Consider the following 15562-nt stretch of genomic DNA (forward strand, 5'->3'; position numbering starts at 1 on the left):
TGATGAAGGTGAAGGGCGGTCCTTCAGCTGTAGGGGCTGCGGTTTCTCAAGGCTTTGTGAATTCTTCCTCTGTTGAGTTCTGCTTTGTCTGGACTTTATGTTATGTGGCTTTTCCTCCGGGTCCTCTCTAATGCATCTTTGTCACAGCGAGCTCTCTGGTTCCAGAAAGGATGCTGAGCATCTTTAGAGGGGAGGTTCCAGCCCTCGTGGTCCGAGGAAGGCCCCTAGGTGTCTCACCATGAATGCTAAGTGGCTGCATGACCACCAGGCCCACAGCTGATATGATGGCCCCCTTTCCTCTTTCTCATACACCCAAGAGGCTGGTTTTCCCTTTGGACTGTTGAACAACAGCTGAACACACACCAGCTGCTGCTTTGGTCACTACTCACAAACTGTGTTCAGGCACTGAGATTAGGTCAGAACATCTTCAGTTACATGCACCAGAGGAGAGAGGGGCTGAATTGGGATTTATGGGTCTCCGCTGTGCTGGACTCTACTCTTGACTCATCTCTTCCATTCTTCCCAAATGTCTCAGACCAACAGTGCGTAAACAGGCTTCGTGACGTGATGGTCCCAGTGTGGCCCCTGCTGTCTGGGTCTGGTGAGGGGAGTGCACCTTCCCAGACAAAACACACAGGGAAATCTGGCCTGTGTAGACATGGCTCTTTTCAAGAAAAGCCAAAGAGAACAGAGCTTTAGATTTTCCAGATTAGTTGGCAGAAGTATTTGAGAGTTGTCTATAACCTGTAACTGTCTATTTAAACTAAGTCTACAGCCAAACCCCACCTCCCAGCAAATTAAAAATGGATCATGAACGGTAGCAATAGCAGGGGTTTCCAGGCACTGAGGGAACAGTGACTTCTTTGTTCCCAAGCTTGGTGGGTCTGGACTAGTCAAGTTTCTCTGGGCTCTTTCAGTCCCTGTCCCCCCTTCCTCTTCCTCAGCCCTGAAAGAAAGCACACTGAATAGAGCCCAGACCAGGTAATCTGGCCTCCATGTGGAACTTTGGGCTGGCATCTCCACCTCACTTTTCCCTTCTGCACAGCAGGGTGACTAACTGTCCAGCCCACCCCAGGGTCTCAAGAGTATCAAATTGGACAGTGTCTGTGAAAAATACGCTGTGAGCTGTAAAGTGCTGTGCAAATGTACATGGTTGAGCGGGTTCTTTTTCCTTTCAGTGATCTGTTTCAATGGTGGGAAGTGGAATGGAAAGGCCTGTGAGTGTCCCAGTGGCTTCGCGGGGGATCAGTGCCAGCAGGTGGTGGGCACGTGCTGGAACGGAGGTGTCTGGGATGGGATCAAGTGCCTGTGCCCCGAACTCTACCAGGGGCCGAAGTGTGAGGAGGTCGTCCCAAGCATAGGTAAGGCAGCAGAGGCCTCAACCCCAGGGCGCCTATTCCTGCCTCTCTTCCGTGTGTGGCCCGAATATGGCCTCTTCTGGGGGTGACTATTTTACCCAGTGGTAAGAAAGGTAAACCATTTAAAAATAAATGAAGCCAGAAGGTACCGTTTGGAGCAAAATATAAATTCAGCACAGAATTTTACCATAAGTGCAATTTAGTAAATGAGTATATGATGGTGCACGATGCCAAATGCATGTAGAATTCTGTGAGAATGTAAGACCCGAGGTCCCCGGGGCTCCAACTCAAAGCCATGCGGGCGTCCCTGTGTCCCCTCCTTCCAGAGAACCCGGCCACCTCCGGCCGGCAGACGAGCGGGAGGGCGGGGCTCCTTGGGCGGGCGCTGGCCGTCCACCGGCAGTACGCGGCTGCTTTCTGACCCCCTCAGAGCTGCCGGATACCGTCTCCGCCCAGGTGGAACTGACAGTAACGGTGACCAGCGTGAATTTCTCCGAGGAGCTGGAAGACCCAGTTTCTGAGAAGTACCAGAATTTCGCAAAGGAATTCACAAGACAGGTGGGCCTAAGACAGCGAGTGCCCAGGGGCTACTCTGGTCTCCCCAGGGAGGGTCTCTAGGGGTTAAGAAAGCAGCTGAGGGCAAGTCTCCTGTCAGAGGTGAGTTTCTTGGCTCCTGCATTTCCTCGGTCTTCCCAGGCAGGGAGGGGAGGACGAAGCAGGGCTCCCTCGGGGCTGCCGGGCGGCAGGGTGGGACTGCTCGCTGGGTGGCTCGGGGTGGGGACGGGGGACCTGCAGTCTCTCCTCCACGCTCCTGGGAGTCTGTGGAAAGGCCTGGCAGGCCCTCTGGTGGAGCCTCTGAGATGACACAGTGGCCCACTTGCCTTGCAGATGGACTTGGTTTATTCTGGAATCCCTGAATACGAAGGGGTCAACATCACAAGGCTATCGTGAGTATCTGGGGCTCCTGGGAAGAAAGTCTTTGGAATGGAAGCTGCAGTCATATTCGCAGAGACAACTGTAACCACGCCTCCCGTGCTAGTCTGTTAGCGCTGTCGTAACAAAATACCTCAGGCGGGGCAACTAAGGGCAACTTAACAGAAATGTATTGCTCATGGCTCTGGAGGCTGGAAGTCCAAGATCAAGGCGTCAGCTGGGTTGGTTTCTTCTGAGCCTCTCTCCTTGGCTCGCAGACAGCTACTGTCTCTGGGTCCTCACGCGACCTTTCCTTTGTGCCCGCACATGCGTGGTGTGTCTGTGTGACCAAATTTCCTCTTTTTATAAGGACACCAGTCAGATTGGATTAAGGACACCCTAAAGGCTTCATTTTAACTTGATCACCTCCCTAAAGGCCATATCCCCCAATGCAGGCACATCCTGGGGTACTGGGGGTTAAGACTTCCACATATGAATTTGGGAGGACACAAGTGATCCTGTAACACCCTGCAACAATGATAGTTTCACTGCATCTTCCAGTTGAAAGCTCGTAACCTCCCCTGTGAGTGAAGCCAGCAGAGCTGTTCCCACTGCAGAGATGGAGGAACTGAGGTTAGAGGGATGCAGAGAGGTGCCTGAGGGGTCGTTTACAGACTGGTGCAGCCAGGACTCAAACGGCAGTCCTCTTGTGCTGGAGACAGACACTGCAGAGCACCTGGAGGCTACAGCCTGTGTGATGGGCACCCCACTGACCCTCAGAGATGAAGCCACCAACTTAGCTTGTGAAGGGAACCCCCGAGGGAAACGATGTCCATACCTGCCCCGTAGCCACTTCCTCTCACCTAGGATAGTATCTGTCCCTACAGGACCTCTGCATTGTTACCAGCTCCAACTTCCTGAAACCCTTTGAATGGTGCTGGCCTATGGGCCTTACAGACCATCCCTGGATCACGGAAGGAAAGCTCTTTTCTTACAGTTTACAGAGTCACGATCACTAATTTTCAAAAGGAATTTATAACCAACAGGAAATAAATTGCACAGAAGAAAAAAATGTTCACCAGCTTCCCTTTCTCTTCCTCCCTTAATTCTTCCAACCCCAAACTTCTCTCACAAGAGAGGCCACCCCAGGTAGCAGCAGGTGGGGATCCCAAGCCCCTCTGGGTCTGCCCTCATGACAGGTGCCGCAGTCAGCCTGGGGCTTGGGTCAGGGGCTGAATGGTGGGTGGCTCTTCGGCAGCTCAGCTCCCCTGGAAGAGGAAAGCATTTTTATTTCTGACCCTAAGACTTCCTCTCCACGACCAGTGTGTGCTGACCACATAGGACTCTCTTTTGTCCCTGGGACGGGGGATGTCTCTAGCGCCAGACCTCATCCTTCCTCTCTACCTGTCCATCAGAGGACAAGCTCTGTGGACCAGGGATTTAAAACAATCATTTTCTTATTTTTATTTTTATTTATTTTTTACTATATTCTCTGAGTTCTTTCATACCTGTGACTAATTTATATTATGATTGACACCTTGTGCCTTTTTATCCCCTTCACCCATTTCACCCACACCCACCTTTCCACTGTGGTGACCACCAGTCCCTTCTCAGTGTCTGTGAATCTGTTTCTGTTTTGTAATTTGTTTTGTTTTGTTTTTAAGGTTCCACATATAAGAGAAATAATAATGGAATTTGTCTTTCTCCCCCTGGCTTATTCCACTGAGCATAATAACCTCTAGGTCCATCCATGTTGTTGCAAATGGCAGGATTTCATTCTTTCTTATGGCTGAGTAATATTCCATTGTGTATAGGTACCACATCTTCTTTCTCCATTCTGCTCTGAGAGCTCCAGATAGGTCTGAGGGTGTGCAGATAAGAAGTGAGAATCACCACTTCGAAAACATGAAACAGAGTCCTGGGAACAATTTGTCTGTCCAACCCTCATGTCACACAGACAAGAGACAGGAGACCCCAGGGGGCCAATGGGCTGGTCCATTGTCACACTGCTACTTAGGGCCAGTGCTGGGATTTCATCCCACATTTCCTAACCCCTACTACACCCACATGGCCTAGATAAAGCCACGTTTGTCCATGGGAGCCCTAAAAATGGGAACTGAGCACATTAATGAAGCCTGGGAGGTAGGTATCTCAGACCACCACCAAGTGGCTACTTTGAATCACTGTTCTGTTATCATGAGAGAGAGCCGTGAACTGGATCTCCTGGTCCCTGCTAACTCAGTTATATTATGTTATAGTATATACATCATTATTATATTATATAATTCTATTTTTCTGTATGTTACTCTATGAGCACCCCTAAACCTGTTATGTGTAGTTAAGCCTCTGAATATAGCATTAAGTAAAAAGCAAGGGAAAGAGTGCTTTTGGCTTTCAATATTTAGGAATCTTGAGCTGTGAGCATGGAAAGGCTGGACTTGTTATTGTATTTTTAAACCAGAAAGTGCTCGCTCCTGGGCTGCAAATAATACCTCTGCACCCAGGAGGGAGAAGTAATTTGCATTCTGGAATAAGAGCTTGTTGACTTACAGGCATTCCCCATTTTTTTTTTTGCTCGCAAAGAAGACAGCCCTAACTGGGGATTCAGAGTTAGAAAATGAGGCAGAGGGAAGCTGCCAGCAGGTCTGAGTCCACACTGTCTGGGAGCCTGCCCCTGGCTCTCCTTACTTCTAAGCAGGGAGTAGGGAGAGGCTTTTGACTGGATTTTACCCTTGTAGGTGTCAGAGACTCCTTTAAGAATTGACCAAACTGTGTGTATAGAAAAAATATATATATGTACCTTCAAATGTTTGCATACAGTCTTAAGAGGCTCACAGACCTCCTGAAGCACTTAGTAGTTCATGAATCCTTTCAGCCCTGGTGACACTTCCTACCCCATAAGGACGTCTTATCAACAGCTGCCCAGTCTCCTGCTTGAATACTTCTAATGGCACTTTCAGGATGACCTGTCCACCATCCCATCCTTCTGTCAAACTTTATCCCTGGGCCTTCTCTGGGACTTCCATGCAGATCTGCTCAGATCCTAGCCTTTGTAGCTGGTCCTCTTAGGAGCAGGCTGGGATACAAGTCCTCTGGCAAAGGCCTAGGAGAGCCTGGAATGGGCCAGAGAGGGTGTGGCCTGCCTAGGGAAGAGGCGGGAGAGGTGAGCACCTATTTTGACTTGTGAGGGTGCCCAAGGACCTCTTTCTCTTTCTCCCCAGGCGTGGTAGTGTGGTGGTGGACCATGAAGTCCTCCTGAAGGCCAAGTACACCCCGCAATACAACGAAGTCTTCAAGAACGTCAGCCAGAAAGTGGAGCAAAAAATCATAAATGTAACCACACAGCAAATAAGTGTAAATAATGTCTGTAAATGTAAGTTCCTAAGCTTCTGGGAGGGGCTTGAGGAGATCTTCAAGGAATCTTTAAGCTTTGTTATCCTGGGGTGGGAAGGGGAGAAAAAGCAGATTTGGGGATGGCCTGGAGAACACTGAGAGCCCGGGAATAAGGCTTGAAGCTTGTCGCTCAGATTGGCAGCTTCCAGCAGAGGCTTTGGAAGGAGGAGACAGGACAGGCGGGCCACAGGCTAAATCCCGCGGGGCAGCTGAGTCTACAGGAAAATGACAAATGTGACTTCCTATTACTTTCAGTACAGTGAGCAGTGTGGGGGTCTTGGCAGAGGTGGGCATGGGAGAAGGACAGGGGAGGAACAGACGGTGGGAGGGTCATCATACTGAGCTGGATGTGAGGCCAGCATGCTCCCTCCACAGGCGGGGTTCCCCAGCACCCCCTCATAACCCCACCCACCCCCACACACACTTGAGCCCCCTGCTAAACAAGCTTGTTGTGAGGTGCTTTGTATGTCTCCTCCACAGCCATACTGTGTTTCAACACAAGTGCCACCAAGGTGCAAAATGTAACAGTTCCCGAGTTTAAGCCTGAAGGTAGGTGACCCGAGGGGCTCTGGGTGGGCAGGGGAAGGGCAGCAGCTGGCAGCCTGATCAGGGCAGCCCCCCTATGTCCCTGCAGAGGAATGCCGGCGGAAAGTTGGGCAAGACCTGGCCCACCACTTCTTTGTGGAGTATGTGGATGGGAAACTACACTGCATCACGCGCTGCATGTCTGGCTTCAACAACTCACTGAACTGTCTCAATGGGAAGTGCCAGCTGAGGGAGGGTGGCGCTCGCTGCTAGTGAGTGTCACACCAAGCCCCGCTGTTCTCCTTCCCCCCTGGGGACTCTGCCTGGAGCCAAGGTCATGAAGTAGGTCCTGACCCCTCCTGAACGCAGCCAGCCCCAAAGGACATGCGTGGCCAGAGCCCGGACCCAGGTCCAGAATGGTCCTCAGTAGCTGCCCTCCCCTCTGAGCGATGCTGAGGACTGTCAAGCTGGGGAGGAAGCAGAAGGAAGGCCCCAGCCTCAGGGAGATCCCAGTCAGATGGGGAGCACAGGGCCTTGCTTCCAGGGAGAGTTCAACATCCCCTGCTGGTGACATGGGGAAAGGTGACACACCGCATAGGGAGGGTGGAAAGCCTGCAAAAGCCAAGTCACTGGAGTAAGCAGGGCAGGAAAGGCGCTGTCCACCAGAGCTAAACCAAGGAGAGGCCGGCTGGAGCACCAGGGATTGGGGAAGAAGCCACACAATGTACAGGCCTGAGTAGTTATTCTGGGAAGTCTTCCTATAAGAGGAGCTTGCAAGCTGGCTCAAGATGGAAAAGAGTAGGGCTTAGAAAGAGCATCTCTGGGGAGGAGAAGGAGTTTCAGAGGTAAACCAGACTAGGGATGGGGGATTGTTTTTCCAGACAGAGAGGGAGGTAGGATGAGGATGGTCAATGTGTATGTGACAAGGTTGCTGTGGGCCTCAAGTTACTGGGTGCAGCCCAAGGCAGCCCCAGAGTTGGGCCAACTATTCTAGGTCCTAGGTTGCAAAACCTACAGGCCTGGCCATGGATATTGGGTCTGTGTAAGGTCCACCCCATGGAAGCTGGACTTGGTCTCTGGCGGTCCCCTCATGGCTCCTGGCTCTGCCCCTAGCAATCCCTTCCTTCTTCACCTTTTCCTCATTAAGCTCCCATGGGGCCAGGCCAGCCGTAAGGCTGGGAGGCTGTGGGCACTGGGCAGCCCTGACTCAGGATTGCTCCCTCTCCTCGCCTGCCCCTTCTCTCCATCTCAGCTGCCTGACCACAGACACTGAATGGTACAGTGGGGAAACCTGTGAGTCCAGCACTAAGAAGAGTCTGGTGTACGGGCTCGTGGGGGCAGCCTGCTCACTGGTGCTGATCATCTTCACAGCCCTCTTGGTGTTCCTGTTCCGCTCCAGGAGAGAGGCGGAAAGGTGAGCCATTGCCTCTGCTCTTCCGTTTGCCTCCGGCTCCTCTTCCTTTTCTGATCCTCTGTCTCCAACCATTCCATCCTCAGGGTGGACAGTGGGGCAGCAGAAAGCAGGGGCATAACTAGTCTCCAGGTCCTTGTCCCTGTTGCCCATATAAAATGGGGTCTCTTCCATGTTTCTGTCAATAGGCAAAAATCTAAAGTGACTCAATTGTACAAGTGGCATGAAGAGGATGGTGGGTCAGCCCCTGGAACTTTCCAAAATGTTGGCTTTGACATCTGTGAAGGTACTGGAAATCCATAGAGGACTCAAAATGTCTCAAGTGTAGAGACACAAATGGGAGGTGTGTGGGAGGACACCGGGACTTAAAGGAGCAAATGGAAAAGCATTTCCATCTCTAGAATATTTGGCCCTACCTCTGCAACCCTCTTTCTACCACTGGCTCCTGCAAGGCCCTAGATGAGGTGTAAGTGTGAGCAAGAACTAGATCATGGGGGGAAACACAGTTTACTTGGGGGTGTTAGGTTTCTCCAGAACACAAAACTGCCTGTGTGAGCACAGGTAGGTGCCTAGAAATGGGTGAATTCATCAATAGGTGAGTTACAGATCAGCAAAGTAATGAACTATAGATTTTGTTAGGGTAAATGTACATAATAAATTTCTAGAAATTGAGTATTTAAATTCTAAAGAAGGAAAAATGTAATGAAGAAAACATTTCAGCCAAACCACCAAGAAGTAAGAAAGGGAGAGCAGATGTACAATATAAGATGGTAGTAAAGAATCCACCACATCTAAAACTACAACAAACATAAATGGATTAAACCTTCAGCTAACCTAGCTATTCCCTGTGGATGAAAGGCACTTGCAAAATAGAAACACAGAAAAAGGATGAAAGCAGAAGAATGGAAAAGGACCAGGGAAATACTAACCCAAAGATCTGTTGTTCTATCTAAAGCTGTACCCATTGTTTGGCAAATAAACCCTAAAGCAGAAAGAATTAATAGGGACAAAAAATGACCAATACCTACTGGGAAATGGTTTACTTTAAGAAGATACAGCAAATTTCCCTTGTGTGCCCTATTAACATAGCTTCAAAATCTATAAAGCAAAGATACAAAACTACATGGAAAAACTGATGAATGAATCTCTCAATGTGATGGGATATTTTTAACAGATTGATGAAGCAGACAAAAAAATCATCAAGGATACAGACCTGTCGTACAAAATAATTAACCTTAATATACTTGCCGTAGACTGTGTTCAATGACGGGATGCATTCATTGCAAGAGCATAGTAAAAACTTGTATGAATCACCACTCAGAAAGCCATAAAAAGTCTCAATTAGTCTAAAAAAAAAGAATCTAAGTCAGACTATATTATACAACCACAATGCACATAAATTAGAAAAAAAATAACAAAAATTTTTCTGGAAAACAAAAATCTTACACCTTCAGAAGTTTTTTTGTTTTTCAAGTTTCTAAGTAAGTCATGAACCAAATAGTGAATCATAATGGAAGTTAACAAATACTTGGATCTGAATGGAAATTAAAATCCTTGTGGGATGCACCTACAACTGTACTCAGAAGGAAACTTACAGCCTTAAGATGCTTCTATCAGGGGAGGAAAAGAAAGATTGGAAATTACGGGGCTAATTTTTCAACTCTAGAAGTTAAGGAAAGAACAACAAAATAAATTCAAAGAAGGAGATGTAAAAAATTAAGATAAGAGCAGAAATCAACAAAATAGGGAGCAGAAATACAAAAGGAAGGGCCAACAAATCAGAGACAGGTTATTTGAAAAGATTAATAAAGTTGACTAATTTCTGCCTCAGAAAGACCAATGGAGAAAAAAGACACAAATAGTATCAGAGAGAGTAAGGCGACATCACCGTGATGGTGGGAGATATTTAAAAGGTAGTAAGAAACTATTACGGACAACTTCCACCCAAAAAAATCCATAGATTTAGACAAAATTTTTTAGGCAATCGTGCCAGAGTGGTCTAAAGCTGCTTTGAAAAGTGAATCAGACCCAGATGGTTTTACAGGTGAGTTCTACCAAATGTTTACAGAGAGTAGATTGACAATCTGATATAAACTCATTCAGTGACTGAAAGAGGAGGAAATTCTCTCTTATTCCCATTTTGAATTTACCATAAACATTTATAGCAAATCAGACAGACAGTACAAGAAAGTAAATTTAAAGACCAAACCCATTTGTGTGTATAGATATAAAGATCCTAAAGAAAAAATTAGTATAGCAAATCCAGCAAGTATAAAAATCACGACTAGTTGGGTTTATTCTAGAAATAGGGTTATTTTAAGATTAGAAAATCTATTTACACATTCACCACATTGCCAGACTTAGAAGAAAAATATGATTATGTCAATGAATGCAAAATAAGATTTTAATGAAAATCTGTATCTGCTCCACTTAAAAACTCAGCCAGTTAGGAATAGAAGAGAACTTCCCTTTCCTGGTAAAAGTATTCACACAAACATGCAAATACCATTCTGAATGATAAGTCATTAGACATCATTCCATTTAACCAGAGGTTGGTAAACCTTTTCTACAAAGGACCAGATAGCATATTTTGGGCTGTGTGGATAAAATGATCTCTGTCACAGCTATTCAACTCTGCTAATATGACATGGAAGGAACCAAACAATGTGAGTGTGGTTTTGTCCAATAAGACTTTTTCAACCTCTTAAACATGAAAAAAAATCTTAGCTTGCAGGTGTTTTTTACGGGCCCAAGTTTGCCAACCTGGCACTGAACCAGGATCAGGGCACAGATATCCTCCATCATGAATTCTATTAATCATTGTCCTGGGTGTCCTAATCCGTGTAATAAAAAAGAAAATGAAATAAAGTGTTTGAGGACTGGAGAGAAAACTATAAATCTGTCATTTGCTGATGGTATGGTTGTCTTATATAGAAAACCTAAAAGAATGTTAAATCTGTAAAAGTAATAGAACTTATCAGAGTTTCCAGATATAAGGTCAGATCTTATAAAAGATCAATTGCATTTCTATGCATCAGCAACAATTAAATTTTAAAAATACCATTTATATAAATATATATAGTACCTAGGCATATAGCCAACAAAAGATGTTTAAGATTTTTCAGTGACAAATGACAAAATTTTATTTTACAACATTGTAGAAACTCTAAAGGAAAGAAAAGCCACAGGTCCATGAATTGGGGTACTCCAAAAGCCATCAAAAGGCACCCTCAGTCCAAGCCAAGTCTTAACGGGCTCTTCATGAACTTGAAAAGCTGCCTGCAGAGTGCTTGTGGCTTTTCTTTGTTGAATTTTGAAGTGTGATTTTTCAGATCTTTTGAGAATCAATCAAACCATTTGCTGAGGTGTGGTAGTTTAGGCATCATGTCATGTTTACAGTGGTTTTCAGTTTCTTGGGAAATGGGGATGCACCACTCATCCTACTGTAGATGGGGTTAAAGGGAGAGGCAAGAGTTTGTCTTCCTAACCATCTGCTTCTGTGGGGCTTTCTCCTCATCTAGAACAAGACGATGCCCTCCAACTGGACTCCATCTATAGTAACTTCCAGCCTTCCTTGGACCACATAGACTCTGAAACAAAGGTAAGAAGGGCATGGATGAGCTTTACATCTCCCCGTGCCCTGAGACCTCATCTCCCCTCCTACCACGGTAGGATCATCAGGAAAGCAAAGTCACATTTTACAGTTTGTTGGTCCAGGTGACCATCCAGGCCTACATTGCTGGGAAATAAATACAATGGAGGGTGGCAAGCAGGTGGGAGAGAAGGAGAGCTAAGCAGTAGGGTGGACTCTATCTTCTCTCTGGATCCCTGAGGCTTCAGGTTCAGAGGTTTCCTTTTCCACTTTAAGTATATCCTTGATGGCCCGTTTATTTAGTTATTTTAATTTTCAGACCAACATAAAAGTCAAAATAATATTGCAGTAAATACTTCCATGCTCCATCTACATCAATAATGTCTAACATGGTGCCATACTTTCATTATATATATGTGTGCATGTGTGTTTTGCTGAGCCATTTGGAAGTAAATTGTAAACATTATGACACTTGATCCCTAAACATTCAGTACACACTCAAATACCATTATCATGCCCAATAAGTTGGCAATATTTCCACATTATCATCCAATATTCATTTTTCCAATTAACTCAAGATCATCACTTATTACTAGTTTTTTCATATGTGAATACACCAAAATTCACTCACTGACTTTTGTCATGTCTCTTTTGTCTTTGAATCCGGAACTGACTCCTACCTTTTTAATACACTGATTTTTCTTTTTTGAGAGTCTAGGATGGTTGTCTTAAGGAATATCCCACATTCTGGATTTGTCTAATTATTATATGGTGTCATCTAACTTGCCCTTTGATTCTTTTTATTTTCTATAAATTGGCAGTTAAGTCTAGAGGCTTGATTAGACTCAGCTTAAACATTTTTGTTGCACCGATATCATAGATAATGCTGTCTATTGCACCACCTCAAGCGGAACATAATGTCAGGTTGTTCCACTATGACTGGCAAGGAACCACTTGGCAAGGGGTGACAACTCCTTGATTACAACTTTAATTTTATTTCAACTGGGTGGATTTGAGGGCAGAAGAAATACCCTCAAAGTACTCACACTTCAAAAGAAGAGCGATTGACTTCAGGCACTGTACTCCTTAGAAAGAGCCTTGGGGCAAAGATGAACTCCTTAACCATAATACCTTTAAATCTACCTGACTCAGGTGGGGTGGGGGCACAGTTGGTTTGTGCTAGACTCCAGGTAACGGGTTAAATTCTAAACTGAGGGCTTCCCCAAGATTCTCATGCTTCCAAATCCCAGGTTCTTCAGTACATATCCCTCATGTGGTTCTATCTCGCTTTCCAGATCAAAATTCAGAGGCCCCAAGTGATGATGACATCAATTTAAGGCAAAGGCAGTTTTTTATGGAGCTGTCGGGCTATGAGTGAGGAGACCTCAGTTTCGCTAAGCTTGGTGGAACATTCCGCATTGAGAGCATTCCACAGGAACCTGAGGACAAACAACACCGTACTTACCAAGAAGGAAAAGAAGAGAGACCACAGCACTGGGAAACTTAAATAGAAACACCATGGAAGCTCTAATGGGCTTGTCATGATCTCAGGCAAGGCCCTCCTGCTCCTTTCTGGGAAGTTCTTCCTCCCACTTGTCCTTCAGCACCAAGGACAGCACCCAAATGAGTTTGTTTACTGGGTGATTGTTTCAACATTGGACTGAACTTTATGTAAAATGCTGATTTAAGCATTCTCATGAAAAACATGTTTTTAAACACATAGCTTTTCTCTTTGAGTATATAGGACTGTGAGTATTTTTAAGGTTCTAATTATCTACAGGTTTAGATTTTTGTTATTCAATATAGTTGTATATATTTGTAATAAGTTGCAATTTCATTAAATTTGTCATGATTTCCAGGCCTTTCTCCAGTTGATGCCCTATACAAACTCCTGTTTCTCACCTGCCAGGCTCTCTCCTCTCCTCCAGGATATAGGGACTGGTGAGTTTGGCTTCAAGAAGAAAAGAAGGATATCTATATCCAGGAAGAATACCGTTCTCTGGACTTTCCCAGCATCGCTTGCTGGCCACGATGAGGCAGGACCCCTGTACACTCACAGAATACAGGGACTCACGTCCCACTGGGAGAGAACAGAGTTCTCCTTCTGGAAATGAACTCATGTTTATTTCCATAGATTAGGGAGATGGAGCCCTGGATTCTAGTTACAGCTTTCTCATCAACTCCCTGGTTTAACTTGGGAAAAATTGTATCTGACCATTTGGGCACAGTCTTACCTTTTGCTCACTAAGGACTGGACTGTTAATAAAGCCCCCTCATCACTGTCATGTTTAACATTTTTAGGATGCTTCGTTAAGATTCCTGATGTGCAGCTCAGGATTCATTTTGTTCTGGAAGGAGTCTCGGGCAGGCCACCCCACTTAAACCGTAAGCTAAAAAAGAGCCTAGGCTCTGCTGCCCCCTCATGGACACTTAGAGCATCTGCAGGCTCTGGTGGCTCACAGCCATCCCTTCCTGGCCCAGGGATCTTTCGCCTTCACTTGATTCATTTTCATATTTGCATTCAAAATCCCCAGATCCTAAAATTGGCTGTGGTCTTGCCAATGGGTTCAGCCCCGGGCAAGCTCACTATGGATTCAATGTGACCAAAGAAAATGACAGCAAAACGTTCTTGGGGTGAAAAGGTTATACCCAACTTTATTTCCAGGTGGCAGGTCAGTCACTAAAATCCGGTTTACTCAGAGCGAGTCTGTATGCAGCAAGCCAGTCTCTGCCTCTGGGCCCCTCTGTCTGCATAGCCGTCCTCTGGGCCTCTCTGCCCAGTCATCCTGCACAGCCGTCCTCTGGGCCTCTGTCCTCGGCACTGACACCACACCAGCCTCTGCTCTGCTCTCCTGCAGCCTTGCAGACCTGCCACCATGTCGTGCCCAGAGCACTGGGCGGAGCTCTTTATGTAGAGTCAACAGCCATGTATTGCCCACAGGTGTGCAGTGAGCTAGTCAACCAGGGCCTGGTGAGAATCCTGGCCACAGGAACTCTCATTTTATCCACAGCTGTCTTAGTTCATTCAGGCTTCTATAACAGAATAGCATTGACTGGGGTGGGGAGCAGAGGCGGGGGATTATAAACAATAGACATTTATTTCTCACAGCTCTGGAAGCTGGGAAGTCCCAGGTCAAAGGGCTGGCAGATTGGTTCCTGGTGAGAGTCGGCTTCCTGGTTTATAGCCAGCTGTCTTTTCACTGTGTCTTCGCTGGGCAGAAGGGATGAGGGAGCTCTCTGGGGTCTCTAAAAGGGCACTAATTCCATTCAGGAGACTCTGCCCTCATAACCATATCAAACTCCCAAAGGCCCCACCTCCAAATACCATCACACTGGAGATTAGGTTTCAACATATGAATTTTGGGGGTGGGGGTGGAACACACACACTCAGTCTATAGGCTGAATCCAGATGTCTTCCCTTTTGAAACTGCCTCCCATCTCCCACAGGGCCAGGCATAAGTGGCCAGGGGAAGGGGTATTTGAAAGAGCTGTAGACCCCACCAAAAGGCAGGATAGAGTGATGAAATACATAGTTGGCCCAGGTCCAGTGCTTGGCTGGCCATTTACTACATGGGTGAGCTGGAGAAAGAAACTTTTCTTGGTCTCTCTTTTAGGAAGAGTTGTCTTTGTTGTATTTTCAAAAATATATGTGGTTTTGGGAGGAGATTTCCGCTGCTCTACTCACGCCGCCATCTTGGCTCCTGGCCAAGAAACTTTTCTTGGACCTTGGTTCTCTTATCTACAAAAACTGAGTGACTGCTCACCTTATGCCAAGCACTATTCTAAGTTACTTTTACATTAGCTTCCTCATTAACAATTCTCTCTCCAGCATCTCTTCTATTTAGGTCTCTTCTTCGTCTCCTCCTCCAACCATAGGAGAACTATGGGCTGGCCCAGGGGCAAGATGAAAGAGAGGTCACTTTGCAGAAATAGGGAGATCCAAATGCACAGGGATGCACCAAAGGAGGTTGGAGGCAGATACAGAGGGTCTGGTGGGGGCATAAAGTCAAAGAATTTGGGAATCACCCACCAGGTCCACCTTTGGCTACCTGCAGCCCCCAACAGTCACACAGTTCCAGGTGCTATTGCTTCCCCTTGGGTGCTGCTCCTATTCCAACATGTGATTCTTTATGAGCATCATAAAGACGCTCAAGAGCATCATTGCCTTGTCTGCTCTCCCCATGGCCTACCCTCTTGTCAGTCACTTCTTCCTACACAGTAACTGGCTCTTTCCCAAATATTCTGTGCATATGCTCAAAAGCACTGATACCCCCACTCTTTTATTAGAGCAAGATCTACACTCCTAAGTGTTTTCAAGGTCCCTGAAATCCAGCTGGTTTCGCTCCTGGTTCCATCTCTCCACCCCAGACT

The 15562-nt window shown here is 46.3% G+C and overlaps 1 protein-coding gene across 1 annotated transcript in view; it reads left to right on the plus strand.

Annotated features, from left to right (window-relative positions):
* The window catches only part of MUC17 (mucin 17, cell surface associated), a 28223-nt gene extending 15174 nt beyond the window's left edge, over positions 1-13049 (plus strand). The window contains exons 5-14 of the mRNA XM_036998724.2: positions 1179-1361; positions 1789-1916; positions 2247-2305; positions 5492-5643; positions 6144-6212; positions 6298-6460; positions 7441-7602; positions 7788-7885; positions 11121-11200; positions 12487-13049. Coding sequence (XP_036854619.2) covers positions 1179-1361; positions 1789-1916; positions 2247-2305; positions 5492-5643; positions 6144-6212; positions 6298-6460; positions 7441-7602; positions 7788-7885; positions 11121-11200; positions 12487-12528 — 1136 coding nt within the window. The 3' untranslated portion in view covers positions 12529-13049. The remainder of the gene's footprint in view (positions 1-1178; positions 1362-1788; positions 1917-2246; positions 2306-5491; positions 5644-6143; positions 6213-6297; positions 6461-7440; positions 7603-7787; positions 7886-11120; positions 11201-12486) is intronic.
* Positions 13050-15562: the final 2513 nt, after the last annotated feature.

Source organism: Manis javanica, chromosome 10 (assembly GCF_040802235.1).
Source record: "Manis javanica isolate MJ-LG chromosome 10, MJ_LKY, whole genome shotgun sequence".
Taxonomy (NCBI): domain Eukaryota; kingdom Metazoa; phylum Chordata; class Mammalia; order Pholidota; family Manidae; genus Manis; species Manis javanica.